Here is a 25331-nt window from a genome sequence, read left to right on the forward strand (position 1 = left end):
GCACTACTTCGGCACGGCAGCACAGTGGTTAGCACTGTTGCTTCATAGTGCCAGGGTTCCAGTTTCGATTCCCGGCTTGGGTCACTGTCTGCGCAAAGTCTGCACATTCTCCCCGTGTCTGCGTGGGTTTCCTCCGGGCACTCCGGTTTCCTCCCACAAGTCCCGAAAGATGTGCTGTTAGGTGAATTGGACATTCTGAATTTTCCCTCAGTGTACCCGAACAGGCGCCGGAATGTGGCGACTAGGGGATTATTACGGGCCAGCATTTAGAGAACCCAAAGTGTATCATGGAGTTCACCTGACCAAACAACTTTTAATAGATTTTGGTTACGGGGAGCAAAAGGACCCACTCTACAGGTGTGAAGCAACAGAGATCTAAAGTACTTTTAAAACGAAACAATGTTTATTCTATGAATCCAGTTAACATTTTATAAACACACAGTAAACATCTTAGCAACTATCAACTTAAATACTCCCCGCAAAGAATACAGTACTCTATAAGTGACCCTTAATCTTTCCTGGCAACATCCATAAGACAAATACCCTCTTTCACAAAGACATCAGGTTTAAATTCTCTACTGAGAGCAGTTATTACTTTTAAATTAGCAGGTGATCTGAAGACATTCTTTTCATGCAGAGAGAGATCAAAATTACACCTTGTTTGGCTGGATGCAGCTCCAATTCTGAAAACGAAACTAAACACACACTGTAGCTGCCAGCTCAAAAACGAAAGTAAAAACAGACAGACAGCCCAGCTCCACCCACACTCTGACATCACTGCAGCTACTTGATAAACACCCATTTCTTAAAGGTACATCCAATACAGCTATTTGATAAACACCCATTTCTTAAAGATACTCTCACATGACAGGATTTTCACAATAACTTCATTGCACTATTAATCTAAGCCTACTTGTGACACTAATAAACATCTGTTTAAGAAGGGTAGCAAGGATAATCGAAGGAACTACAGGCCGGTGAGCCTTACTTCAGTGGTAAGGAAATTACTGGAGAGAATTCTTCGAGACAGGATCTACTCCCATTTGGAAGCAAATGGCGTATTAGTGAGAGGCAGCATGGTTTTGTAAAGGGGAGGTCGTGTCTCACTAACTTGTTAGAGTTTTTCGAGGAGGTCACAAAGATGATTGATGCAGGTAGGGCAGTGGATGTTGTCTATATGGACTTCAGTAAGGCCTTTGACAAGGTCCCTCATGGTAGACTAGTACAAAAGGTGAAGTCACACGGGATCAGGGGTGAGCTGGCAAGGTGGATACAGAACTGGCTAGGTCACAGAAGGCAGAGAGTAGCATTGGAAGGATGCTTTTCTAATTGGAGGCCTGTGACCAGTGGTGTTCCGCAGGGATCAGTGCTGGGACCTTTGCTGTTTGTAGTATATATAAATGATTTGGAGGAAAATGTAACTGGTCTGATTAGTAAGTTTGCAGACGACACAAAGGTTAGTGGAATTGCAGACAGCGATGAGGACTGTCAGAGGATACAGCAGGATTTAGATTGTTTGGAGACTTGGGCGGAGAGATGGCAGATGGAGTTGAATCCGGACAAATGTGAGGTAATGCATTTTGGAAGGTCTAATGCAGGTAGGGAATATACAGTGAATGGTAGAACCCTCAAGAGTATTGAAAGTCAGAGAGATCTAGGTGTACAGGTCCACAGGTCACTGAAAGGGGCAACACAGGTGGAGAAGGTAGTCAAGAAGGCATACGGCATGCTTGCCTTCATTGGCCGGGGCATTGAGTATAAGAATTGGCAAGTCATGTTGCAGCTGTATAGAACCTTAGTTAGGCCATACTTGGAGTAGAGTGTTCAATTCTGGTCGCCACACTACCAGAAGGATGTGGAGGCTTTAGAGAGGGTGCAGAAGAGATTTACCAGATGTTGCCTGGTATGGAGGGCATTAGCTATGAGGAGCGGTTGAATAAACTCGGTTTGTTCTCACTGGAACGACGGAGGTTGAGGGGCGACCTGATAGAGGTGTACAAAATTATGAGGGGCATAGACAGAGTGGATAGTCAGAGGCTTTTCCCCAGGGTGGAGGGGTCAATTACTAGGGGGCATAGGTTTAAGGTGAGAGGGGCAAGGTTTAGAGTAGATGTACGAGGCAAGTTTTTTGCACAGAGGGTGCCTGGAACTCGCTACCGGAGGAGGTGGTGGAAGCAGAGACGATAGTGACATTTAAGGGGCATCTTGACAAATACATGAAAGGATAGGAATAGAGGGATACGGACCCAGGAAGTGTAGAAGATTGTAGTCGGGCAGCATGGTCGGCACGGGCTTGGAGGGCCGAAGGGCCTGTTCCTGTGCTGTACATTTCTTTGTTCTTTGTTCTTATTATTATGATTAAGTTCACAGAATTCTCAGAAAGACAGACTTGCATTCGATGTGCTGCTTTTCGTGACCACTAGCCACCTCAAAGCACTTCAGAACAATTGAAGTATTGCCATTGTTGTGATGTAGGAAACAGAGGCAGTCAATTTGTGTACAGCAAGCTCTCACAAATAACAACAATGTGATGATCTGTTTTTTTGTGTGATGTTGATTGAGGATAAATATTGGCTAGAGTCCCAGGGAACACCTCTTTGAAATACTGGTATGGGAGCTTTTAGGCTCACGTAAGAGGGTGGATAGGTCCTTGGTTTGATGTCTCACCTGACAGACGTCACTCCCTTAGTGCTGTTATGGAGCGTCAGCCTTGATTTTTGATTTGAAGTCCTGGGACTTGAATCTACAATCTTCTGACTCCGAAGACCAGGTGCTACCAACTGAGCCACGCCTGTGTAACGTCTCTGAATCTTGTTCATGAAAGGTCTTATTTTGTTTAACAAGCAAACTGCGGATTATCCAGCAAAAACAGAAAATACTGGATAACCACAGCATGTCTGACAGCAGCTATGGAGAGAGAAGGGAGCTAACGTTTCGAGCCTGGATGACTCTTGCAAGCTGGAGAGAACTGGAAATAGGGGCAGATTTATACGGTTGTGGAGGGAGCGTGGGGCTGGATAGAGGACCAGTGATAGGTGGTGATTGACAAAGATGACGTGGACAGAAAGGCAAAGGGAATGTAAATGAGGGTGATCAGGGCTGTTAAAGGACAACTAGGAACAGGGATCAGATGGTTCAAGTGTGGTGGGTGTGGGTGGAGGGACAATGGTGAGGGAAAAACGGATCGATGGAAGAAATGAAAATAAATTGATAGAAATAAAAATGGGGTGAAGTTGAAGGAGGGAGTTCACCGTCTGAAATTGTTGAGCTCAATGTTACGTCCGGAAGGCGGAAAATGTACCTGATTGGAAGATGTAGAGCTGTTCTTCCAGTTTGCTTCACTAGAACATTGCAGCAGGCCAGGGATGAACATGTGGACATGAGATCAGGACGGTGAGTTGAAATGGCAAGTGATAGGAAGGTCTGGATCCTGCGTGCAGATGGACTGAAGGTGTTCTGCCAAGTGGTTACCCAGTCTGCGTTTAGTCTCTTCACTGTAGAGTAGACTGCGTTGGGGGCAACAAATGCAATAGACCTGATTGAAGGAGGTGCATGTGAAGTTGCCTCACTTGAAAAGAGTGTTTAGGACCTTGGATGGTGAGCAGGGAGGAGGTAAAGGGCCAGGTGTTGGACATTCTGCAATTGCATGGGGAATTGCCGTGGGAAGTGAGTGTGCTGTTGGAGGTGATGGAAAAGTGGACCAGGGTATCTTGGAGGGAACGGTCCCTGTGAAATGCTGACAGGGGGAGTGAGGGGAAGATGTGTTTGGTGGTGGCATCAAGCTGGAGTTGGTGGAACTGGTGGAGGATGATTCTTTGAATGCGGAGGCTGGTGGGGTGTGGGCTAGTGGTGTGGATTATCCGCACTCTTTGTCAGCACCATCTTCAGTGAGATGTTGTAAAGTAAAATCACAGTAGAGAGATTTGCTGTTGCAAAGCCATCGTTTTCACATTTCGTCCCCGAACAGTGAAGCATTCAGAATACGTATCAATCACTGGGTAATGAAAGGGCAGAAATATAATGGGCCTGGATGTGGTAATGGCTGATAATGTCGCCGTTCTTTCCATTGCAATAGGTTAATGTGTCCTCTGCCATTTTACATTGTGGGGGAGGGCCCATAATAATGAAAATGTCTTACCATCTGCGCAAGTGAGCTAATTATGAATTGGAAGTAGGTGGTTGGATTCTTCCTTGACCTTTGAGCAAATAAACACATCAGCAATGCTTTTAGGCTGTCAAATGTTTCTTCGGCTGTCCGTAATGGGAGGCTTGTACTTTATGGGGAGGGAGTCCAGACATTGCCTTCTATTTATGGTAACTCCCCAAAGTATTCTGGTAAGTCCAGAAAAAGCGTTAGTTATCAGGCCCAGATGTTCTTTCCTGTTCTTTAGCAATCGGCTGGCCTCCAAAAGTAGAAAATTGGTCCAACAGATGGGGCTGTAATAGTTTACTGCGGCTTGTAAAACACTGCATCACCTGGAAAGACACAATTCCAGCTATAATTGCTTAAGGGTGTAAGAACACATCCATGGTGCATTTTAGTCAAATGTTTGGCAGCTCCGATACATCTGAGTTCTGATCAAGAAGCTAAGTTTGTGGTAACGGGTAGTAATTTTGTCAATGCCATTAATTATATATTAAGTTTTGCCCATTCTCTTACATTTGTTCGCTGAGAGTAAATGCTTCTCTGGCACAGATCCATGCTGAAACATTTTGCTTGATATCTGCTTCATAAACAGCAATTAGTGAGAAGCATGCAAATTTATTCACCACTTCATTTCCACATTTCTGCTATTTAAAAGTGATGTTAAAGTACTGACTGTAATCAGCATGGGTCGAGTGGCAAATAGAGCAGGAGATACTTCCAAATGATGTATTTTGGTTGACTCTGCAGTAGGGGGATCACATAGCCAATGAGCTTCCTTCATTGCAACAGCGGCTACAATTCAAAAAGTGTTCAATTGGCTGGAAAACTTTGGGATGACCTGAGGTTACAGCAGGTGCAATAGAAATGCACATTTCTTTCTGATAGCTACATGATGGAGAAGGATCAGCAGGAGCTGACAGCTTGAAAAGTCCAAGGTTTGCACTGGGGAGGTAGGGGGAAACTCACAGCTGTCTAACTGGGTAGCATGAATAATGACACTCACCAGACCTGTGTGCAGAAAGGTTTTGTGATCTTAGACCTGTATAAGATCCAATCCGGTAACCAAACTTGAAGTCGATGAGCAACAATTGGATGGCTCTCTTGGCGAAAGCGAGCTCCACACTCATTGTCCAAACTATGGGGTGCCTGCAGACACCAAGGGGAAGCACCGCTTGCTTCCTTACATCAGCATCCAGGTATTTCATCATTGGAATAATGTCAGCTTATATCAAGTTAATAGTGGCAAAGAGCACCAGCTAAAAGCAGTCGGGTAGTGTTCACTGAGTGCATCAAATCACTACTTGTGCACCTGAAGACTGAAGATACCATTCTCTATTATCGGAGCCACTGAAGAAAAAGACGGTGGCAAAATTTGTAAGAGAATTTTCCTCACTGCTTGTGTAGTTATTGTGATTAATGCTCTTGTCGTTCTCGGCCTGGGTAGGTTTCTTTCCCTTTGACCCCCAACCAGCCAATACATGGAGATGTTCTTCTTGCCCCTCCATTCCATTTCCGATCCCAGTTCATGGAGGCAGTGAACCCCTCCTTTAGCATTCATTGAAGGTGCTGCTGTTCCCTGTGTGAGAATTGCTCATTTTGCAAGACAGAAATGTAAGCTGGTTTCTGGGAGAGATGGGTTCCCATTCCCCACATTGTTGATAGCGTCACTATGCAACTTCAGATCTCTCAAGAAAGAACTTGGTAATTTCACACATTGGTGAAGTGCAGTGCTTGGACATTCTGGCGAAGCTTTGCAGTATGAACGGGAACAGGCTGACAGAATAATTATAGTCCGCTACACATAATATTACCATTGAATTAGGCTTATTTATGTCTGGCGAAGATAAGCTACAACAACGCAGTCCCTTGAAATATGAACAACCTATAGTAAACCGAGCCATGCCCAAAGAAAGTTTCATTTCTCCATTGGCGTCTTTCCTGTAAATAGTGTAGAAAGCAGAGCTTGGTACCGAATAGGCGCCGGAGTGTGGCGACTCGAGGATTTTCACAGTAACTTCATTGCAGTGTTAATGTAAGCCTACTTGTGACAATAAAGATTATTATTCTAGTTAACCAAAATTTCCCAGCATTGTTGTGGATACTGTGGGCTGAGTTTTACTGGCTCCTGGGTGGTGGGAAATGAGGCAGGGTCAGGTAGAATAGTGTGGAGCCACGTTGAGACCAACCAGCTGTCAGGGAGTTTTCCCAGCAGCGAGCAAGGGTCCGAATTGGCTACCCACTTCACTGAGGTGAGCAACTGATATGTATATTAAAGGCCCCAATTAGCAGCTTTAAGTGGGGCCGCTGGCATTTAGCACATTGCCAAAGACACCATGACCCACAGAAGAGGCTACTGTGGCCCTAATAATTCCCTAATGATTCCACCTCCCCAAGGACTTTCCCCTCTGATTGTCAAGGCATCCCTTGGCCAACCTGGATATTTTATTATCTGTAGAACCTATCTGAAGAGACGCACCCAAGTTCACCAACCTCTTGCGGTGGCAGTGCTGAGGTCCCAGAGCTGTGGGCTCTCTGATTTAGACAGTGGGCCCAGACGTGACTAATCAGCAAGTCACCTCCAGTAACACCACTGAGCTTGTCCTGAGCTGGCTTCGGGCCTCCTTTTGGTCCCGACATTGGGATCCTGAAACCTGAGAGACAATCCAGCTGTGTGTGTCCCCCACCTCTCCCATTTTTGTGTTCAGAATTTACTAGGAAAATAACAATGAGCTAAATGCTCACTACTTTTTTAGTGCGTAAATAACCCACAAATCTGTAGCAAGGAAGAGATACTTAGAGTTGCAATTTGCCACAGATTCCTGGAAAATTTGCCTGTTCCACATTTAGCCTCATGAGAATGGGAGCTTGCTGCTGTAAATTTCACAACTTTTCTGCATTTGCACAGTAAGTATGAATTAAATCCACCACACAAAGTAAGTCCCAGTCTTTACTGCATGAGGATTCTTTAATTACAAATTTCTGTTCCGGCAATTAAATTCTGTCTCTTTTGGCTCAGAATCATAGAATTTACAGTGCAGAAGGAGGCCATTCGGCCATCAGGTCTGTACCGGCCCTTCGAAAGAGCACTCCATTTAAGTCCATACTTCCACCCGATCCCCAAAACCCAGCAACCCTACCCAGCCCTTTTGGATACTAAGGGCAATTTAGCATGGCCAATCCACCTAACCTGCACATCTTTGGACTGTGGGAGGAAACCGGAGCACCCGGAAGATACTCATGCAGACACGGGAGAACGTGCAGACTTCCCACAGATAGCGACCCAAGCCGGGAATCGAACCTGGAACCCTGGAACTGTGAAGTGACAGTGCTAACTACTGTGCTACCATGCTGCCCAGGAATAGTTTACACTGTGAATCTCACTCCTGCAGGTAGCAGATTGTTTTTGGTTGTTGTTTAAATGTAAAATTTCAAATTAAAAAAAAAAAACAAAACCCTGCTTTTGCCCTCACTTTACCCTTTTTTAATCCAGTCAATCTTCTCCGTATTTCAGTTTCTGCGCTTAATTTGACTGTCGTTCACCGTATTTCCTTGACTTTTCGATTCTCTGCTGTTAAATCTCATTGATTAAAGAAGATAGACTGTTGGTCCTGTTGCTCACCAAGGTCCCAGTGGACTCACATTTCTGGTAGAGCAGTGTGTGCCGAATGCAATGTCCTTGTGGCGCTGTTCATGATCCCATCACAAGTAATTGCACTGCTGCCGTCAATCAGTGCATTTATCGGGCCCCCAGAGGAACGATGGTATTTGGGAAGGTCTCCGAATAAATATGGATCTTCTGGACTGCAGTGCCCAACAAGAAAATAAATCCATCCCGATTAGCCTTTGATTGATGCTGCAGTGCGAGACCCACACATTGACAGCTGTGGTGCAATGCAAGGTAACGCCAGCTGTCAGCTGGACAATGTAGCCCTGGAAATTTGCTGCCTTTCCTTTTTCTTTTGGTGTCATTAACAATCTGATGAAATTGCATTTTCCGAGATTTCTTGTGATTCAGTGGAGTGTTATTAATTAAGTGAAACGATAACTGGCATCATCCAGAAGAATGAGGTCCTGAATAGGGCCGGCAGCAAACCAATGCAGAGGTCCCTGTTGGCGAGCAGAAAGAATATTGTCATCTCCCAGCACAATCTGGCAGCATTAATATTTCAAAGGATGGGGGACGTGTAGAAGCCAAGCCTCTAGCAAGGCTCCAGTGGTTGCATTTCATTCATCCACAAGCTGAAATGAAATGAAATGAAAATCGCTTATTGTCGCAAGTAGGCTTCAAATGAAGTTACTGTGAAAAGCCCCTCGTCGCCACATTCCGGCGCCTGTTCGGGGAGGCTGGCACGGGAATTGAACCGTGCTGCTGGCCTGCCTTGGTCTGTTTTAAAAGCCAGCTATTTAGCCCAGTGTGCTCCTTTTGAAAAAACAATTGAAATAACCAAAGGGAAGAGCACCAACCCCATTACGCGAAGGTGCTGGCCTACCCAAAATTAGGTTTTTATTCTGGATTGAAGAGAAGCCTTTTTGTTATCCCCCCCCCCGTCCCTCTGCAAACCACCACCACCAACCCTCACCTCATAGAAACCAACAGGTGTTCTTGTGCTATCTGAGCCAGCATCGTTTCTACACTAAATGTCATCGCCACAGGTGATATTTGCCCCAGTCTGCTTGGACTGCTAAATAATTTGCTTTGCTGTCAACAGCTTTTCCATGAAAATGCAAACAGGCAGACGGTGCCGCTGACCTGTGCTTTGACCTACATAGACCGTATATTGTGCCTTTTGGAACTAGAATTTATCCTCCCTCGGTTTCACTGAGTTAAAAGCACTGAGGATATGCGGATTCTAGCTGCGTGACCTCTATGTGTGTGTGTGTGTGGCAAGTTTCAAATTTTGGTGTAACCCTCTGCAGTGTAGTTTCCTGCAATATGCTGCATTTTGTGTTCCTACTCCACATTAGCACGAATGTTATTATGGATGCTAGGCCAGGAGAAATTGTAGGTGATCCATTTTCTACAATTGTTCTTAAGCTGTTCGACATTTTCTGCTGCGCGCGTTTTTAAATAAGAAAATCCAGCTTTTTAATTTGCTCGCCGCTCTTTTAGTTCTATGTAGATTTTGCAGAGAAGCTTGTTTTTTTGCTGATATGTTTTCTATACCTTAAATACATTTTTACTTTTGTTTATGGGGGGCGGGGGGGGGGGTGCACGCAGTGTCTCAGTCTATTTCACAATGCTCTCAGCACATGGCCATTTTCATTGTCTTCTTCGTCGATGAACAATATGGAGGCACTTGCCCAGAAACTGAATTGTGCTTTTCACAACAGAATGTGCCACCCGCGATTTTGGTTTGGGTTTTCCTGCATGCACCCAGGACATGTGCCCACTGCCTTGTGTAAATTAAAGGCCTTTGCCAAATGGGTCTGGGGATGGTTGTAGAATACGCTGTTCCGTGTTGTGGTCAGCCCCTTCTCGCATTGAGCAACGAAGCCAGTCGTCTGAGAAGGAACCACCTCAGACTGAAAGTCGTTTTTTTTTTTTTTCCTTGTCTCATTGTCGAGTCAGGAGGAGCAGAAGTGCTTTTGCTGGTTTCAAATTCTATCTGAGAGCTACTGCTCTTACCGACCGCCTCCACATTATCATTACTTCAGCCGTACTTTCCAGGGCACACTTTGCCAGTGGATGATCTTTTTGTGCCGATCTTGCGACCTGTGCGCTGCCTTTGGGACTCTGGATGACTGCTCCAGAATATCAACCTTTTCCTGGTGTTAGATGTGATTGAGTAGTGGCGTTCCTCCCTCTGAATCATAAGATTGTGTGTTCAAGTCCCATCAGCGCAAATTCTAGGCTGTCCCTGCAGCACAGTGCTGAACGGAGGCTGAACTGTTGGAGATGTTGGGTGGGATTCTCCATTGTGAGTCCGCCTCCCTCCCTCTGCCAGAGAGGACAGAGAATTTGGTCCTTAGCCAAATCGCTGATTCACTGCAGCGGGAATGGAGAATCAAAGTCGCTATATCTTGGGTGAGACCTAAACTGCCCTCTCTCTGCCCTCTCGGGTGGAACTAAAAGATGCCATGGCTCTTTTCAAAGAATAGGCCAGGAAATTGTCCCTGGGAGTTAATTTATTTACACAAATATATAATTTCCAGTTTAGCGGGGCCAATCCACGAACCCTGCACATCTTTGGGTTGTGCGGGTGAGACCCACGCAGACTCGGGGCGAATGTGCAAACTCCACACAGACAGTGACCCAAGGCCGGGATTTGAACCCGGGTCCTCAGTGCCGTGAGGCAGCAGTGCTAACCATTGTGCCACCATGCTGCCCCGTCCCTGGAAGTTCTGGCTGACAGTTCTGTCAATCAATGTCAAAAAAAAAGATTATATAGTCACTGTCGCATTGCTGTTTGTGGGATCTTGCTGTGCATATGTTTCCTACACCACAGCAGTGACAACATTTCAGAAATCTCCATGGGGTGTAAGACATATTTGGATGTCCTGCTCCCTGAAAGGTGCTGTATGGATGTCTTTGAGTCTTAATAAATTTAGCGACCTAATCGACCATGACCTCGGCATTGATGCCATTCGACACATGCAGCAGGTGCTGCAGTGGATTCACGGCTCTCGTCCCAACTTTGGACACAGCAGTATCTCTAGGTCACTGTGTCTGTATTCCTTCCATGCCTCCTACATTACTGCATCATTGCCAAAAGTTTAGTCATGTTTTATGTATCATTATTTTTCATTTGCAAGCCAAGCAATCCTGATGATAAATATCCTTTGATAGATCCAGCAGCACTAAGGTAATAAAGTAAGTGATGTAACGTGGTAGCTCATTAAGGATGATAAAGCTATCTGATCAACAAACACTCCTGGTTCCTGCTGTTTGATCATTTAGTGGCTGCACTCACCCATGTTACCAGATTTCTGAGGAGCAGATCGTATCTCAAAAAAGGAACTCGAGAAAAACAATATGAAAGCAAATAATTGTTTTTTTTTCCAGGAAGATACAGTTTATATGCATGACTTAGATGAAGAGACAGAGAGTGATGCACTTGGGTTTGCTGATTGTACCAATCTATCTGGAGGGCTGGGCTTTGGGAAGGGCAAGGAGAGGCTGCAAGGGGGGGAGGGTGTGTGTGGACAGGTTGACTGAGTGGGCAACAAGATGGCAGCTGGAGTATAATGTGGAGAAGTGTTAAGTTGTTCACCTTGGCCCTAAGCATAGAAAAGCAGAAAGATGTGAAACTTTTAAATGTTGTTCAAAGAGACTTTGCTATGTCCGTACAAAGAACACAGAAAGTTAGAATGCAGGTTGTTACACCCTTGATCAAAAAGGGCTGTAAGGATAACCCCAGCAATTACAGACCAGTCAGTTTGACATCAATGATGGGAAAGCTTCCAGAAGCAGTTATTTGGGGTAGAATTAGTAGGCACATGGCAAAATGTGGGTTGGTTAGGAAGAGCCAGCATGGATTGCTAATCATGTTTAACTAACTTGTTGGAGTTTTTGAGGAGCTTACAGAAAGGGTCGATGAGGGTGATGCGGTTGATGCAGTATACATGGACTTTCAGAAGGCTTGTGAGAAAAGGTATATTTTATGGAATAAAAGGGGCAGTGGCAACATGGATACAAAACTGACTGAATAATAGAAAGCAGAGGGTAATAGTCAATGGATATTTTTCAGGCTGGAGGAAGGTTTGCAATGGTGTTCCCCAGGGATCAATATTGGGACCCTTTCTTTTCTTGGTGTATATTAAACATCTAGATCTTGGTGTGCAGGGGATAATTTCAAAATCTGCAGATGGTGCAAAACTTGAAAGTATTGTAAACTGTGAAGAGAAGAGTGTAGAACCTCAAAAGAAGTTGACAAGTTGATCGAGTGGGCAGTTGGGTGTCAGATGAGGTTCAATATGGAGAAGTGGGAGGTGATGCTTTTTGGTAGGAGAAAATAATATAAAATAAGGGGTAAATTTCTGAAGGGGATGCAGGGGTAGAGGGATCTGGGTGTACATATGCACAGATCATGAAAAGTGTCAGGACAGTTGAAAGCAATTAATAAAGCATTATAGTCTTCAGGACTTGATTAATAGGAGCAAAGTGTACAAGAATAAGGAGGTTAAACTTGTACAAGAAACTAGTTAGACCTCAGCTGGAATATTGCGTACAGTTCTGGAAGCCACACTAGAGGAAGGATGGGAATGCCTCGGAGAGAGAGCAGAAGAGGGTTTACAAGAGTGGCCCCAGGGATGAGAGACGGCAATTATGAAGATAGATTGGAGAGGTTGGGACTGTTCTCCTTGACGAGAAGAAGACTAAGAGCAGATTTGATAGAGACGTTCAAAATCATGAGGGGGCTGGACAGAATAGATCGGGAGAAACTGTCCCCGCTTGTAAAAGGGTCAAGAACAAGAGGGCCCAGATTTAAAGTGTTTTGCAAAAGAAGCAAATGTGATGTGCGAACATTTTTTTCCATGCAGTGAGTTGTTCAGGTCTGGAGTGCACCGCCTGGAAGTGTGGTGGAGACAGGTTCCGTTGAGGCATTCAAGAGGGCATTAGCTGATTACTTGAATAGAAACAATGTGCAGGGCTATGGGGAAAGGACAGGGGAACGGCACTGACTCACGATGCTCGTTTGGGGAGCCGGTTGAGACACGATGGGCCAAATGGCCTCCTTCAGTTCCGTAACAATTCTGTGATTCTAAAGTGCGACAAGCATTGAGGGCGGCAAACGTCACGATGGCCTTTATTTCAAAGTGGCTGCGCATACAAGAAATGAAATGAAAATCGCTTATGTCACAAGTAGGCTTCTGTCCCCGGGGGGGTGCCCCCACAGTGGCCTGGCCCACGATCGGGGCCCACCGATCCACGGGCGGCCCTGTGCCGTGGGGGCACTCTTTTCCTTCCGCCTTCGCCATGGTCTTCACTATAGCGGAGGCGGAAGAGACCCCCTCCACTGCGCATGCGCGGGGATGCCGTGAGCGGCTGCTGACGCTCCCGCGCATGCGTCACACGGCAAAGTCATTTCCGCGCCAGCTGGCGGGGCGCCAAAGGCCTTTCCCGCCAGCCGGCGGGGCAGAAATCACTCAAGGTGAGGGCTCAGCCCCTCAAGAAGCGGAGAATTCCGCACCTTTGGGGCGGCGCGATGCCGGACTGATTCGCGCGTTTTTGGCGCCGGTCGGCGGACATCGCGCCGATTGCGGAGAATCCCACCCTATATTCTTTGCAGTTAAGGAGAATGAGAGGCTACCTCATTGAAACCCACACAGTCTGAAAGGGGTTCGATAGGGTAGATGCTGAGAGATAGTTTCTGCTGGCCAGAGAATTTAAAAGGGAAAGGTATGTCAACCATGGTGAGCAGGAGAAGTTGAAGATTGCATTATGTTAAAGGAAGTGACTTTTCAGGCTGCCAGCAAGCCTAAGGTTTGTGAGCAATTTAGAATCCAGCAAAGGAGCACCAAGGAACTGATTAAGGAAGTGAAAAAGGAATATGAATGTAAACGAGTGAGGCGGACTGTAAAAGCTTCTTTAGGAATGTGAAAAGGAAAAGATTAGCCCAGACAAATGTGGGGCCATTACGGTGAGTACAGGAGAATTGATCATGGAGAACAGGGAAGCAGGAGGAGAAACTAAACAGTCACTTTGCGTCACTCTTCCTGGAAAAAGATGCAGAAAATCTCCTCGAAATGCTAAGCAGCCAAGAGACTTGTGAAATCCAAGAACAAAAGGAAATTAGTATTATAAAGAGGTAGTACTTGAACAGTTAACTGGATTGAAGGTTGATGAATCCCAGATGATCATGCCAGATGAGCTTCATTCCAGAGTGTTGAAGGCGGTGGCTGGAGAGATAGTGGATACATTGGTGGCTATCTTTCAAAATTCTTTAAATTCTGGAAAAGCTCCTGCAGGTCAGAAAGTAGAAGATGTAACCCCACCATTTAAGAAGGGAGGGAGAATGGAGAACTGTAGACCTGTTAGTTTGACACCAGCCCCGTGGTGGTGGCGGCCCTGAGAGTCTGGGAGCAATGGAGGAGACATATGGGAGCAGAGGGAGCATCGGTCTGGTCCCCAATCTGTAATAATCACCAGTTTGTCCCGGGAAGTATGGATGGGGGGTTCCGGATATGGCGGAGAGCAGGGATTGAGAGGATGGGGGATATGTTTATAGAGGGGAGCTTTCCGAGTATGAGGGCGCTGGAGGAAAAGTTTGGGTTGGCGAGGGGAAACAAATTCAGGTATCTGCAGGTGCGGGACTTCCTACGTAAACAGGTGTCAACCTTCCCGCTTAGTTTCCAGAGGGTAGGTAGGAGAAGGGAGCGTCTCGGACATTTACTTTTTAAAAATATATATATTTTATTGAAATTTTTTTCCCCTGAGCAACAGTTTTCCCGCTTACAAAACAAGCGAAACGATAACAATAACAAAACAGAATTTTAATAAACTTTTTAACAATAATAATAATAATAATAATATACAAGTAACAAAACCTCGTACTCTATTGAGCTATACTCAACTAAGCCTCCTCCCCCCCTTCCCCCCCCCCTCCCCCCTGGGATGCTGCTGCTGGTCATCTGTCTTCCCTCTAACGTTCCCCTAGGCAGTCGAGAAATGGCTGCCACCGCCTGGTGAACCGTTGAGCCGATCCTCTCAGGGCAAACTTTATCTGCTCCAGTTTAATAAACCCCGCCATATCGTTTACCCAGGCCTCCAGTCCGGGGGGTTTCGCCTCCTTCCACATGAGTAGGATCCTGCGCCGGGCTACGAGGGACGCAAAGGCCACGACATCGGCCTCTTTCGCCTCCTGCACTCCCGGCTCTTCCGCAACTCCAAATAGAGCTAACCCCCAGCCTGGTTTGACCCGGGCCTTCACCACCTGCGAAATCACTCCCATCACTCCCTTCCAATACCCTTCCAGTGCTGGGCACGCCCAAAACATATGTGCGTGGTTTGCCGGGCTCCCGCCACACCTCCCACATTTGTCCTCCACTCCAAAGAACCTGCTCAATCTTGCCCCCGTTATGTGTGCTCTATGTAGCACCTTAAATTGAATCAGGCTAAGCCTGGCGCATGAGGAAGAGGAATTTACCCTGCTTAGGGCATCAGCCCACATACCCTCCTCTATCTCCTCCCCTAATTTTTCTTCCCACTTTCTTTTTAGTTCGCCCACCGACTCCTCCCCCTCTTCCCTCATCTCTCTATAAATCTCTGACACCTTGCCCTCTCCGACCCACACCCCTGAAAGCACCCTGTCCTGTATCCCCTGTGTCGGGAGCCGCGGAAATTCCCTCACCTGTTGTTTAGTAAACGCCCTCACCTGCATATATCTCAAGAAATTCCCCCGGGGTAACTTATACCTTTCCTCCAGTGCTCCCAAGCTCGCAAAAATCCCATCTATGAATAAATCTCCAACCTTCCTAATTCCCAACTGGTAGCAGCTCTGAAATCCTCCATCCATTCTTCCTGGGGCAAACCTATGGTTGTTCCTGATAGGGGACCCCACCAGGGCTCCCCGCACCCCTCTCTGTCGCCTCCACTGTCCCCATATGTTCAGTGTTGCCGCCACCACCGGGTTCGTGGTGTACTTTTTCGGTGAGAACGGTAGCGGCGCCGTCACCAGCGCCTCTAGACTCGTCCCTTTACAGGACCTTCTCTCCAGCCTTTTCCACGCCGCTCCCTCACCCTCCATCATCCATCTACGTATCATTGCCACATTGGCGGCCCAATAATAATCTCCCAAGTTCGGTAGTGCCAGTCCTCCTCTGTCCCTACTGCGCTGAAGGAACCCCCTCCTTACTCTCGGAACTTTCCCTGCCCACACAAAGCTCGTAATGCTCCTATCTATTTTATTAAAAAAGGTCCTGGTGATTAAAATAGGGAGACATTGAAATACAAATAAGAACCTCGGGAGGACCATCATCTTCATTGCCTGCACCCTGCCTGCCAGCGATAAAGGCTGCATGTCCCACCTCTTAAAGTCCTCCTCCATTTGTTCTACCAGCCGTGTCAGATTAAGTCTGTGCAAGGTTCCCCAGCTCCTAGCGATCTGAATCCCCAAGTATCGGAAGTTTCTTTCCACTTTCCTTAGCGGTAAGCCTTCTATCTCTCTACTCTGGTCCCCTGGATGTATCACATATAATTCACTCTTCCCCATGTTTAACCTATACCCCGAAAAATCCCCGAACCTCCTCAAGATTCGCATAACCTCTATCATCCCCCCCGCTGGGTCCGACACGTATAGCAATAGGTCATCCGCGTATAACGAGACTCGGAGTTCTTCTCCCCCTCTAGTCACCCCTCTCCATTTCCTGGAGTCTCTCAGCATCATGGCCAGAGGTTCAATTGCCAACGCGAACAACAATGGAGACAGCGGGCATCCCTGTCTTGTTCCCCTATATAATCGGAAATACTCCGATCTATGTCGACCTGTAACTACGCTTGCCGTTGGTGCCCCATAAAGTAGTCTAACCCAGCGAATAAATCCGTTCCCAAACCCAAACCTCCTTAACACTTCCCATAAATACTCCCACTCCACCCTATCAAATGCCTTCTCTGCGTCCATTGCCGCCACTATCTCTGCCTCCCCCTCCACTGAGGGCATCATTATCACCCCTAATAGCTGTCGCACGTTAACAATCAATTGTCTCCCTTTTACGAACCCTGTCTGGTCTTCGTGCACCACCCCTGGGACACAGTCCTCTATCCTCGATGCCAGCACCTTTGCTAGCAGTTTGGCGTCCACGTTCAATAGTGAAATAGGCCTATAGGACCCACACTGCATCGGATCTTTGTCCCTCTTCAAAATTAGCGATATCGTCGCCTCCGACATTGTCGGGGGTAGTGTCCCCCCTTCCCTGGCCTCATTGAACGTCCTCGCCAACAACGGGGCCAACAAGTCCACATATTTTCTGTAGAATTCCACCGGGAACCCGTCCGGCCCCGGGGCCTTCCCTGCTTGCATGCTTCCCAGTCCCTTAATAACCTCGTCCACCTCAATCGGCGCCCCCAGGCCTGCCACCACCTGCTCCTCCACTTTCAGGAACCTCAACTGGTCCAGGAACTGCCGCATCCCCTCCTCTCCCTCTGGGGGCTGAGACCTATACAGTTCTTCATAAAAGGTCTTAAACACCTCATTTATCTTTCCTGCCCTTCGCACAGTGTCTCCCCTTTCATCCCTAATTCCTCCTATCTCCCTCGCTGCTGCCCTCTTTCGCAGTTGGTGCGCCAACAGGCGACTAGCCTTTTCCCCATATTCATACCTCCTCCCCTGTGCCTTCCTCCACAGTACCTCCGCCTTTCTGGTGGTCAGAAGGTCAAACTCGGTCTGGAGTCGTCTCCTCTCCCTGTACAGCTCTTCCTCCGGGGTCTCTGCAAATTCCCTGTCCACCCTTAAAATCTCCCCCAGTAATCTATCCCTTTCCTTGGCCTCTGTTTTCCTTTTGTGGGCCCCAATAGAAATCAGCTCTCCTCTGACCACCGCTTTTAGTGCTTCCCAGACCACTCCCACAGGGACCTCGCCGTCGTCATTGACCTCCAGGTATCTCTCGATACACCTCCTCACTCTTGCACACACTCCCTCATCCGCCATCAGTCCCACATCTAATCGCCAGAGTGTTCTCTGCTCCCTGTCCTCTCCTACTTCCAGGTCCACCCAATGTGGGGCATGATCCGAAACCGCTATGGCTGAGTATTCAGCTTCTTCCACCCTAGAGATCAACGACCTTCCTAAAACAAAAAAATCTATCCGGGAGTACACTTTATGGACGTGGGAGAAGAAGGAATACTCCCTAGCCCTGGGTCTAAGAAATCGCCATGGATCCACTCCCCCCATTTGGTCCATAAACTCCTTAAGTACCTTGGCCGCTGCCGGCCTTCTTCCAGTCCTTGAGCTGGATCTATCTAGCCCCGGGTCCAGCACCGTATTGAAGTCCCCTCCTAAAATCAAATTTCCTGCCTCCAGGTCCGGAATACGCCCCAGCATCCGTCTCATGAACCCCGCATCGTCCCAATTTGGGGCATACACATTAACCAACACGACCTCCATTCCCTCCAGCCTACCACTCACCATTACATATCTACCTCCACTATCTGCTACGATGTTGTTTGCTTCAAATGCTACCCATTTCCCCACCAAAATGGCCACCCCTCTGTTCTTTGCGTCCAGTCCTGAGTGGAACACCTGTCCCACCCATCCTTTCCTTAGCCTAACTTGGTCCGCCACCTTTAGGTGCGTCTCTTGGAGCATAACCACGTCTGCCCTTAGTCCTTTCAAATGCCCGAGCGCTCGGGCCCTTTTTATCGGTCCATTCAGGCCTCTCACGTTCCACGTGATCAGCCTCACTGGGGGGCTACCTGCCCCCCTCACGCGTCGACTAGCCATTACCTTCTCTAGGCCAGTCCCATATCCCGCCTCCGCGCTCCCGCTCGCTCCCCCAGCGTCGCATTCCGCCCCCGACCACCCTCTCTTTAGCCATTTCCTTTTGGATTTCCGCAGCAGCAACCCAGTTGTCTCCCCCCGCCCCCCCCCGCTAGATCCCTATCTAGCTTGATTGCTCCCCCCATATCACTTCCGTAAGTCAGCTGACTTCAACTGACCCCGGCTACTCCTACTCGCTCCTCAACCCCCCCGGTGTGAGGGAACTCCCATCCGCCTTGCGCCTGTTTTCCCGCCTTATTCTTTCTGGCGCGGGAACAACCCTTTACCTGACCCGCCTCTTATGGCGCAGCTCCCTTTCCCCTCCCCCTCTCCTTCCCCATTCTCCGACTATGTCCCGCCTCTCCCCCCTCACCGGCGCCCACATTTCCCCAGTGTCCCCCCCCTTCCCTGTTTACTTCTCGATTAACTTTCACCATCCCATTAACAAAAACAATAATAACAACAATAACAGTTCCCTGCAGCATCAGTCCCTCAGTTCCGGTCCAGTTTCTCTTCATTGATGAAGGACCATGCTTCCTCCGCCGTCTCGAAATAATAGTGTCTCTCCTGATGCGTGACCCATAGTCTTGCCGGCTGCAGCATCCCAAACTTCACCTTCCTTTTGTGCAAAACCTCTTTGGCTCGGTTGAAGCTCGCCCTCCTTCTCGCCACCTCCGCACTCCAATCCTGGTAGATCCTTACCACCGCATTCTCCCATCTGCTACTCCGCACCTTTTTAGCCCATCTCAGGACCTCTTCTTTGTCCTTAAGGCGGTAGAATTGCACGATTATCACCCTCGGTGGTTCTCCCGCTTTTGGTCTTCTCACCGGGATCCGATTTGCCCACTCCACCTCCATGGGGCCCGCAGGGGCCTCAGCACCCATCAGTGAGCTCAGCATCTTACTTGCGTACGCTCCACAGTCCACTCCTTCCACACCCTCCGGGAGACCTAGTATCCTAAGGTTCTTCCTTCGCGCTCCATTTTCAAGGGCCTCAATCCTGTCAGCACACTTTTTATGAAGTGCCTCGTGCGTCTGAGTCTTGACCGCCAGGCCCAGGACCTCGTCCTCAATACCTGACACCTTCTGCTCCACCACGCGAAGTTCAGTCTCCTGGGTCTTTAAAGTCTCCTTAAGCCCCTCAATTGCCTGTAACAACGGGGTCATTACCTCCTTCTTCAGCAGGTCCACGCACCGTCTCACCACCTCGTCCTGCTCAGGCCCCCATGTTACCTGTGGTTTCTCCACCGCCATTTTGTTCCACTCCCTCTGACCTTCTGGTTGCAGATTCTTCGGGCTGCAGCCGCCGCCGCCGGTTTTTCCCTCCGTCGTTCGGGGGGGACTCCCTTCCCTCGCGCCTCGCACCGGGTTTTTCGGCCGTCAAAGTCCCCGTTGGGGCTCTTAAAAGAGCCCGAAGTTCCATCGGAGCTGGAGCCGCCGAAACGTGCGGCTAGCTCATCCCTGCCGCAACCGGAAGTCGTCTCGGACATTTACAAGAAACTTATTGGGTCAGAGGAGACGCAGACCGAGGAGCTGAAGCGCAAGTGGGAGGAGGAGCTGGGAGGAGAGATAGAGGAGGGCCTTTGGGCGGACGCGTTGAGTGGAGTCAACGCGTCCGCAACATTTGCCAGGCTGCACAAAATGTGCGGGAGGACCAGCGAACCATGTCCACATGTTCTGAGCATGTCCGAAGCTTGGGGGATTTTGGCAGGGGTTTTCAGATGTCATGTCCACGGTGTTAAAAACAAGGGTGGCATTGAGTCCAGAGGTGGCGATTTTCGGGGTGTCGGAAGACCCGGGATTCCAGGAGGAGAAAGAGGCAGACGTTCTGGCCTTTGCCTCCCTGGTAGCCCGGAGACGGATACTATTAGCTTGGAGGGACTCAAAGCCCCTGTAGTCGGAGACCTAGCTAGCTTTCTCTGTTTGGAGAAAATCAAGTTCGCCTTGAAAGGGTCACTGTTAGGGTTCGCCCGGGGGTGGCAACCGTTCGTCGACTTCGTCGCGGAAAATTAATCGTCAGCAGAAGGGGGGGGGGGGGTTAGTTTAGCTTAGAGTAGGGGGTTAATAAAGGTGGGACCCGTAAGGGAGGGAGGCGGCTTTTGTACTATGTTTATAGTTTCCTGTACATTGTTTGTAGTGTTGTTAAAATACCAAACAATACCTCAATAAAATGTTTATTTTTTAAAAAAAGAAAACATGGTAAAATTGGACAGGGCCAACATGGATTTAGGAAGGGGGAATCATGTTTGGCATTGGATTTGGGCACCAATTGCAGTCCTGGTGACATCAAACTGCATGAGAAGGTAAGATGTGAGGAGGATGCAAGGGGGCTTCAACAGGACTTGGACAGGCCAAGTGAATGGTCTAGAACATGGCAGATGGAATATAATATAAGTGTGAAGTTATTCACTTTTGTAGACAAAACAGAAAGGCAGATTATTTCTTAATTGCTGAGAGTTTGGGAAGTGCAGGTGTGCAAAGTCACCTAAGTGTCCCTGCTCATCAATCACTAAAAGTTAGTATACAGCAACAGCAAGCAATTAGGAAGGCAATTGGCATATTGGCCTTCATTGTGAGGGGTTTTGCATGCAGGAGTAAAGATATCTTGCTGCAGTTCTATAGAGCCATGGTGAGACCTCACCTGGAGTATTGTGGACAGTTTTGGTCCACTTATCTAAGGAAGGAGACGCTTGCCATAGAGGGAGTGCATTGGAGGCTCATTGGATTCATCACTGGGGTGGCGGGATTGTTTTATGAGGAGAGATTGAGGAGACTGAGTCTGTATTCCCTAGAGTTTTAAGGAATGTGGGGTGACCTCATTCAAACTTAGAAAATTCAAACAGGGAGTGACAGGGTAGGTGTAAATAGGATGTTTCCCCTGGCTGGTGAATCTCAAACCAGGGGCCATAATCTCAGGATAAATGGCAGGCCACTTAAGACTGAGATGAGGAGAAATTTCTTCACTCCGAGAATGGTGAATCTGTGGAATTCCCTATCCCCAAGGGCTGTGGAAGATTCGCTATTGAGCTTGTTCAAGACAGCATTCGATAGATTTCTGGAGACCAATGGCATCAAGAGATATGGAGATAGTGTGGGGAAGTGCCATTGAGGTAGATTATCGGTCATGATCCATTGAAGGGTGGAGCAGGTTAGATGGGCTGAATGGCCTGTTCATGTGTTCCTAAAACATCCGGGCGCAGTCTTGGGATAAGGGGTCATTTGGTCTGAGATGAGGGGAAATTACATCATGCAAAGTGTTGCGAATCTTTGGAATTCTCCACCCCAGAGGATTGTGGGTGCTCCATGTTTGCTTACCTTTGCATCTACGATAGGCATCTCGGTGTCTCAGTCTAAGGGATTCACGAGATATAAGGGGGGGGGAGATATGGGGAGGGGGCGTGCGTGGAGGCAGTCTATTCGGATTGAACGGCAGAGCAGCCTTGAGGGGCCAAACGATCCACTCCTGCTTCCATTTATTCTGCTCTTGTATAAATAACATTGGCTGCCAATTTTGCAGCTTTATGGCAAAGTGCTGATTTTATTGGAGTTTCCCTCTGTTTCTTTCCAGGCGGTGTCACCACATTTGTGGCACTCTATGACTACGAGTCCAGGACAGCAAGTGACCTTTCCTTTAATAAAGGGGAGCGACTACAGATTGTTAACAACACGTAAGTATGAAATTAGCTTACCTCACCGATATTTGTTGTTGCTATAGTGTTGGCTGAACCCACATTGAGTAGTTTCATCAAGGTTATTTTTCCCAGGGGTAGCACGGTGGCGCAGTGGGTTAGAACATAGAACATTACAGCGCAGTACAGGCCCTTCGGCCCTCGATGTTGCGCCGACCTGTCAAACCACTCTAAAGCCCATCTACACTATTCCCTTATCGTCCATATGTCTATCCAATGAATGCCCTTAGTGTTGGCGAGTCCACTACTGTTGCAGGCAGGGCATTCCACGGCCTTACTACTCTCTGAGTAAAGAACCTACCTCTGGGGCAAAATTCTCCGTAATCGGCGCGATGTCCGCCGACCGGCGCCAAAAACGACGCAAATCAGTCCGGTATCGCGCCGCCCCAAAAGTGCGGAATCTTCCGCATCTTGACCGGCCGAGCCCTAACCTTGAGGGGCTAGGCCCGCGCCGGACTGATTTCTGCCCCGCCAGCTGGCGGGAAAGGCCTCTGGTGCCCCGCCAGCTGGCGCGGAAATGACATTGCCGGGCAGCGCATGCGCGGGAGCGTCAGCGGCCGCTCATGGCATCCCTGCGCGTGCGCAGTGGAGGGAGTCTCTTCCGCCTCCGCCATGGTGGAGACCGTGGCGAAGGTGGAAGGAAAAGAGTGCCCCCACGGCACAGGCCCACCCGTGGATCGGTGGACCCCGATCGCGGGCCAGGCCACCGTGGGGGCATCCCCCGGGGCCAGATCACCCCGAGCCCCCCCCCAGGACCCCGGAACCCGCCCGCGCCGCCTTGTCCCACCGGTAAGAGAGGTGGTTTAATCCACGCTGGCGGGACAGGCATTCCAGCAGCGGGACTTCGGCCCATCCGGTGCGATTCCCGCCCCCGCCGAATATCCGGTGCCGGAGAATTCGGCAACCGGCGGGGGCGGGATTCACGCCAGCCCCCGGCGATTCTACGACCCAGCGGGGGGTCGGAGAATCTCGCCCCAGATATCTGTCTTATATCTATCTCCCCTCAATTTAAAGCTATGTCCCCTCGTGCTAGACATCACCATCCGAGGAAAAAGGCTCTCACTGTCCACCCTATCCAATCCTCTGATCATCTTGTATGCCTCAATTAAGTCACTTCTTAACCTTCTTCTCTCTAACGAAAACAGCCTCAAGTCCCTCAGCCTTTCCTCATAAGATCTTCCCTCCATACCAGGCAAAATTCTGGTAAATCTCCTCTGCACCCTTTCCAATGCTTCCACATCCTTCCTATAATGCGGCGACCAGAATTGCTCGCAATACTCCAAATGCGGCCGCACTAGAGTTTTGTACAGCTGCAACATGACCTCATGGCTCCGAAACTCAATCCCTCTACCAATAAAAGCTAACACACCGTACGCCTTCTTAACAACCCTCTCAACCTGAGTGGCAACTTTCAGGGATCTATGTACATGGACACCGAGATGTCTCTGCTCATCCACACTGCCAAGAATCTTACCATTAGCCCAGTACTCTGTCCTCCGGTTATTCCTTCCAAAATGAATCACCTCACACTTTTCTGCTCCATTAAACTCCATTTGCCACCTCTCAGCCCAGCGCTGCAGCTTATCTATATCCCTCTATAACTTGTAACATCCTTCTGCACTGTCCACAACTCCACCGACTTTAGTGTCATCTGAAAATTTACTCACCCATCCTTCTACGTCTTCCTCCAGGTCATTTATAAAAATGACAAACAGCAGTGGCCCCAAAACAGATCCTTGTGGTACACCACTAGTAACTGGACTCCAGTCTGAACACTTCCCATCAACCACCACCCTTTATCTTCTTCCAGCTAGCCAATTTCTGATCCAAACTGCTAAATCTCCCTGAATCCCATCCTTCCGTATTTTCTGCAGTAGCCTACCGTGGGGAACCTTATCAAACGCTTTACTGAAATCCATATACATCACATCAACTGCTTTACCCTCATCCACCTGTTTGGTCACCTTCTCAAAGAACTCAATAAGGTTTGTGAGGCACGACCTACCCTTCACAAAACCATGTTGACTATCTCTAATTAAATTATTCCTTTCCAGATGATTATACACCCTATCTCTTATAAACCTTTCCAAGATTTTGCCCACAACAGAAGTAAGGCTCACTGGTCTATAGTTACCGGGGTTGTCTCTACTCCCCTTCTTGAACAAGGTGACAACATTTGCTATCCTCCAGTCTTCTGGCACTATTCCTGTAGACAAAGATGACTTAAAGATCAAAGCCAAAGGCTCAGCAATCTCCTCCCTAGCTTCCCAGAGAATCCTAGGATAAATCCCATCCGGCCCAGGGGACTTATCTATTTTCACATGTCCAGAATTGTTAACACCTCCTCCTTATGAACCTCAAGCCCTTCTAGTCTAGTACCCTGAATCTCAGTATTCTCCTCGACAACATTGTCTTTTTCCTGTGTGAATACTGACAAAAAATATTCATTTAGCACCTCTCCTATCTCCTCGGACTCCAAGCACAATTTCCCACTACTGTCCTTGACTGGCCCTACTCTTACCCTCGTCATTCTTTTATTCCTGACATATCTATAGAAAGCTTTTGGGTTATCCTTGATCCTACCTGCCAAAGACTTCTCATGTCCCCTCCTGGCTCTTCTTAGCTCTCTCTTTAGGTCCTTCCTAGCTAACTTGTTAGCACTGCTGCCTCACAGAGCCGAGGTCCCAGGTTCGATCCGGGCTCTGGGTCACTGTCCGTCTGGAGTTTGCACATTCTCCCCGTGTTTGTGTGGGTTTCGCCCCCACAGCCCAAAATATATGTAGGGTAGATGGATTGGCTACACTAAATCGCCCCTTAATTGGAAAAAATGAATTGGGTACTCTAAATTTTTTCAAGATAAGGTCACCCCACTTATTTCAAATTTTATCATCCCAGGAGAGTTGAAGCGAACCTGTCTGAGGTTTCTGTGAATCGTCCGGCCCTTTAGGTTCATTTCACTATTTCGCGTTGAGTTGGGAACTGACAGTGCTGGGTCTAAATTCAAACCAGTTTGCAGAAACTTAGTTCCAGTTGCTTAGGTCTCACAATTCCATCACTTTAAGGGAAGGTGTTGCTCAGGTG

General features: G+C 48.2%; 1 protein-coding gene across 3 annotated transcripts in view; it reads left to right on the plus strand.

Moving 5' to 3' along the window:
- Positions 1-25331, plus strand: part of LOC140428506 (proto-oncogene tyrosine-protein kinase Src-like) — a 238701-nt gene that overhangs the window by 138695 nt on the left and 74675 nt on the right. For all 3 annotated transcript variants that reach the window (XM_072515060.1, XM_072515059.1, XM_072515061.1), the window contains one exon: positions 22130-22229. In XM_072515060.1, the coding sequence (XP_072371161.1) occupies positions 22130-22229 (100 nt within the window). The remainder of the gene's footprint in view (positions 1-22129; positions 22230-25331) is intronic.

This window comes from Scyliorhinus torazame, chromosome 8 (assembly GCF_047496885.1).
Source record: "Scyliorhinus torazame isolate Kashiwa2021f chromosome 8, sScyTor2.1, whole genome shotgun sequence".
NCBI lineage: Eukaryota > Metazoa > Chordata > Chondrichthyes > Carcharhiniformes > Scyliorhinidae > Scyliorhinus > Scyliorhinus torazame.